This window comes from Citrus clementina, unplaced genomic scaffold (assembly GCF_000493195.1).
Source record: "Citrus clementina cultivar Clemenules unplaced genomic scaffold, Citrus_clementina_v1.0 scaffold_1, whole genome shotgun sequence".
NCBI lineage: Eukaryota > Viridiplantae > Streptophyta > Magnoliopsida > Sapindales > Rutaceae > Citrus > Citrus x clementina.
In genome coordinates, this window is record NW_006263303.1 from 8,210,407 (window position 1) to 8,215,049 (window position 4,643).

A 4,643-nucleotide genomic window follows, 5' to 3' on the forward strand; every position below is an offset into this window, starting at 1 on the left:
TTACTTTTAGAATAATATTAACATATTTATTATTTCTAAAATTTATTTTTAATATTTTTATACTAAATATGTAAAACAATTAGAGTAAACAAGTTAATACGATTAATAAATAGGTCATATCTATATTTTAATATTTCAACACAATTAATAAATAGATTGTATTGAATTTTGCTTAAATTTAACACTACTCAAATAACTACACAAATAAGACACAACATGACTGCATGAAATGATTTCATTAGACAAAGCTGCAGCAATGATTCATAAACTCATTCATTGTATTTTTGTCTCTTTTTGTCATTTCCTTATGTACCTTACGGGTCCAAGCCTCCTGAATTACGATTTCTTATTATACTTCTACTTTCCAAAGGATGATGTTACGTTAATTTGTATTTTAAGTAATCTCTTAATTATAATATTCCTATATCTTCTCCCTTCGTTAAATTAGATTATTCTCAATCATCTCTTTTCCAGGATATTTTCTCTGCTAATTACTTACCGAAAAATTACGGAAACATGTAAGATTTATAAAAGATGTGGCCAGAGTGGTTTCTATATCTTCTCCCTTTGTTAAATTAGATTATTCTCAATCATCTCTTTTCCAGGATATTTTCTCTGCTAATTACTTACCGAAAAATTACGAGAACATGTAAGGTTTATAAAAGATGTGGCCAGAGTGGTTTTCAATCCACAATCATAACAACAAAGTAGGAGCAAAGATCAATCAAAATATATATACAAATGCATTTTTTCTTTTACTCATTGCACAACTCATAACATAATATAATAGTTACTATTACAGAAGGTAAAACCACTACTTCCTCCAAACAATACGCTGCAAACCTCTTTGTCAGTGACAAATTAAGTAGAGAAAACTCATGCTTATTTTGTACATCACTCATAATACTTTAGTTGATACATAAAACTCTCGGGATGTGGATATATGATCGGTATGCGTTGAGAGAGCTTCACCATCTCAGCTTTGCAGGGAAGTACTGCAACAAAATTATAATACACGAGTTTGATTAGGAAACAAAAAAAATTAAACTAATTAAGTGAAATTTCAGATGACTTGAGCCACAAGAAATTACTTTCTCGATGAGGGAAAGATAGTAAGGCTTCACTTTTTCGACATCAACTAGGACTTTGCTCTTGCTGTAGAGATCATATTTGCTGCAAAATGATATTAAATTAAACGCACCCAAAATTAACATCAGTAAGGGTACTCTAAAGATATTAAACTGGCAGACTGATAAAAGATAATGAGACCACTTACTTGAATACTTGGAGCCACTTCAAATTCTCCTTATCCTCCTCATTCATCAAGTGTGCGTATGCTCCCTCCTTGTGCAAAGCTGCAAGACGATAAATTAATGAAATGAGTTGTAATTAGTTGGGTGCAGAATAGTATCGAGTACCATTCTGCGGATATGAGGAGATCAATTGGTTTCACAGTGCTTACGATAGAAGGAGTGATATCGGACAATGAACAATCCAGCAGAAGGTAAAGTGGTTCCATTCTCCTTGGCCACCTGCAGTATTCAAAACGTGATCAATTAGTTAAATTTTTGTTGATCTTGATGAGTAGGCTCCTGCACAATTGTGATTGGATTCAAAGCATAAGAGGCATACCAGGTACATGTAGTCATCATGTCCCCATGATATCATCACATTGTCTAATCCGCAGCCTTCAGTATAAATTCCATTCTTGGTGTTGTATGCAGGATTGTTGCTGTCTGGATTTTCCTTGAAATACTGAGAGAAAAAAATGGGAAAAAATTTCTTAGTTTATCGATTATTTTAATGATTACGACAAAATTAGACCTCAAAATTATCTAAGATTATTCTTGAAGGAGAAAATAGAAACCTTGTGGTGAACATTGGATTCATCAAAAGCACATCCAAGAGGGAATGTGTCTCCTAAAAAATATTGAAACAAATTAACCATTAATTAACTAAATTAAAATTAATCACTTGAAAGTAATTGTAATGATTTCAATTCTATATTCACAATAGAGCACTCACCAACAACAGCCCATTGAGGAAGCCCTCCAAATTTGGGAAGAGTAAGAACCTTTCCAAGATCTGAAGGAACAGCACAAGTTAATTAATTCATAATTGCGGATTAAAAATTTGAACTCGGTGTTGATTTGAGCTACACTGCCCATTCAAATAGGTGCGTATATAATTCTTGTGATACTGGGTGGGCCATACTATATCAATAGAGAAACAGAATTCTCAGGCCTACAAAGAAGGACTATATATATATATATATATATATATATATTAATCATAGGAATTTGAGAATCAAATAATATTAACAGAATATTATACCATGAATGAGAGCAGTCAAATGAAGCCAATCTTCATCAGGATAATCTTTTCTAATTGCTTCAGCAGACTGTAATAAGTGCTGAATTTGAGGCTCATCCAAATCAGGATCGCTTTCGTCTACAACTTCATTGAGGAGTTCGCAGCATTCCCATATGCTCATCTCAGCTTTGTCCAGTTTTGCGTACTCTTCCCTCATTTTCTTCACCTGCATGCATTCCAAAATTCTAATATAATTTGCATGTCGCATCAAAATCTTCTGTTTTATTTTATGCGTGAAACATTGCTTACAAAGTCATATGTTTGGTTAATGTGCTGCAACCGGTAAAATTCCTCCACTGACTTTTGCCTTTCAGACTCTGCATTATAATCCCTACAAGGCGTTTCCAATACTCCATGTGAGGTCGCTTTCAATGCAAAATAAATTATCCAATTAAGATCTAAATACCCCAAAAATAAAAAGGAAAAAAGTCAAAAAAAAAAAAACCTGAATGTTTTGCCAAAAGAATTGATCTCTGGCGCAACGAATCCATCATTTGGCATAGTTTTTGGCACCACAAATCCTCCATCCAATACCAACTCATTTGTTTGCTCCTGGAGATTTTGATCCTCCGCTCGTGACCCTGATTTCACAAATAAAAGTTTGAATATATAGTGACAACAAAAACAAATAAAAAGAGATTTTAAATGTTCACGGATGCATGATTTGCTTCTGAATCAACGGTCAGGAGTTGTGTGAGACTCATGTTCTAACAATGCTCATCACAAACTCATCAGAGCACCAAAACCTGGTCTAAAAATCATAATACATTGATAAATAAAAGAGCTCGGATCAAAATGTTACCAATAAGCTCAGGCTGATCAATGAGGATAGTCATCTTGGCCTTGGCTCAAAGAAGGAATAGGACCTATTTGGAGAATAGAGAGGAATTCTGAAAGAACAGAACACGAGAAAATGAAAAGAGAGCTTGATTGATCGATGATTGGCTGAGTAGTGATGAAATGGAGAGGTAGGGTATTTATAGTAACTCGAAACAAAAGTCCTTCCTTGGAATTTGGAATGTTTTGTGTCCTTCGAAATCATAAAAAGAAAGCTTCCGAGTACTCAACTGGAAAAAAAAAAAAATCTCTTAACATTCGGATCACAGCAATCCAAACATGTTACCTGCATGGCATAGCCACACTCACTCCTCTTAAACGCGCGTGTCCAACACCCTACAATAAAAACAAGTCTCTAATTAAGCCACGCGTTAATTAAGAAACAGATTACACGTAATGTATCCATATATACCAAACATTTTCCACGTGGGATAGTATTTATCCAAAAACTTGGTGATAAGGATAATAAGATTTGAAATAAACAAAACCCCTTTTACAGCCTAATATTATCAGATTGTTGTTCGGATTCCTTTAATTGAATTTCCAAAATTAATTATAGAGTGCACAAAAATGTCAACGGGGATGCATATATGGTAACAGCACCCGAAAACTAAATCAAAGAAATCGGAGTAGATAACTGACTCAGCTTTACGTGGATATCATATCATAGAGGCCAACCTTGAGTAACCGACGCGGAGTCTAGTCACCGCCAGCCAATGTTTGACTTTCTTGGTGGGGGGAGAAATTGTAATTGCCATCAACGGCTAAGCTGTGAACATGCAGGTTAATGAGTTGCAGTCAACGGAGTAGGTTTTGCCACGTCATCAACTTGACAAAACGCCCATGTAATCTAATTTTAATTGGGGGGAGATGCAATTGGCAAGTTTGGTTTGTCGGAGGGTGTGACATGAGAGGATGAAGATCTTTTGACACGTGTATTTTTATTTTTATATGATTAAATTTTATTTATATTATTATTTATTAATTACTAATTATATAGATATATTTATTCAAATAAATATATCTATTATTATTTATATTATTATTTATTAATTACTAATTATATAGATATATTTATTCAAATAAAAAAATTAGATTAGGAAAGAATCATAATTCATGTGACTAAAGTGCAACCAGTGAATAATATAGCAAATATGCTTTTCGTTATTGGTAATATTATACTATTACTAATAACAAAAAGTTTATGAAAAGTAAAAGTAGAAGCGGACCTATTTGATGGCTAGACTGGGCTAAAAAATATTCTCTTAAACTTTATGGTACTTTTATTTAAAAAATAGCATTTTTAGTTTTTTCTCAAGTTTGTCTCTAAATCAATTTTTACTAAAATAACTAAAATACCATTTATATCTAAGTTAGGGATTGTTTGCTTTATTCACTTAATGATTTAATTGACTTAATTTTAATTAGTTAAG

General features: G+C 32.9%; 1 protein-coding gene across 1 annotated transcript; it reads right to left on the minus strand.

The window, feature by feature from the left end:
- Window positions 1-732: 732 nt before the first annotated feature.
- LOC18056154 (inositol oxygenase 2) lies at window positions 733-3,460 on the minus strand. Its single transcript, XM_006451297.2, has 11 exons — window positions 3,176-3,460; window positions 2,819-2,954; window positions 2,623-2,704; window positions 2,335-2,539; window positions 2,026-2,085; window positions 1,868-1,920; window positions 1,633-1,755; window positions 1,463-1,532; window positions 1,277-1,355; window positions 1,092-1,173; window positions 733-995 (listed from the first exon to the last, which is right to left on the minus strand). The coding sequence occupies exons 1-11, from the start codon at window positions 3,207-3,209 to the stop codon at window positions 969-971; spliced, it is 951 nt and encodes a 316-aa protein (XP_006451360.1). The 5' UTR covers window positions 3,210-3,460; the 3' UTR covers window positions 733-968.
- Window positions 3,461-4,643: the final 1,183 nt, after the last annotated feature.

Coding starts and splice junctions, on each gene's coding strand:
- LOC18056154 (XM_006451297.2), bottom strand. CDS start 3,209: ATGACTATCCTCATTGATCAGCCTGAGCTTATTG. Junction 2,540..2,622: donor TTAACCAAACATATGACTTT/GTAAGCAATGTT, acceptor GAATGCATGCAG/GTGAAGAAAATGAGGGAAGA. Junction 996..1,091: donor ATCTTTCCCTCATCGAGAAA/GTAATTTCTTGT, acceptor ATTTTGTTGCAG/TACTTCCCTGCAAAGCTGAG.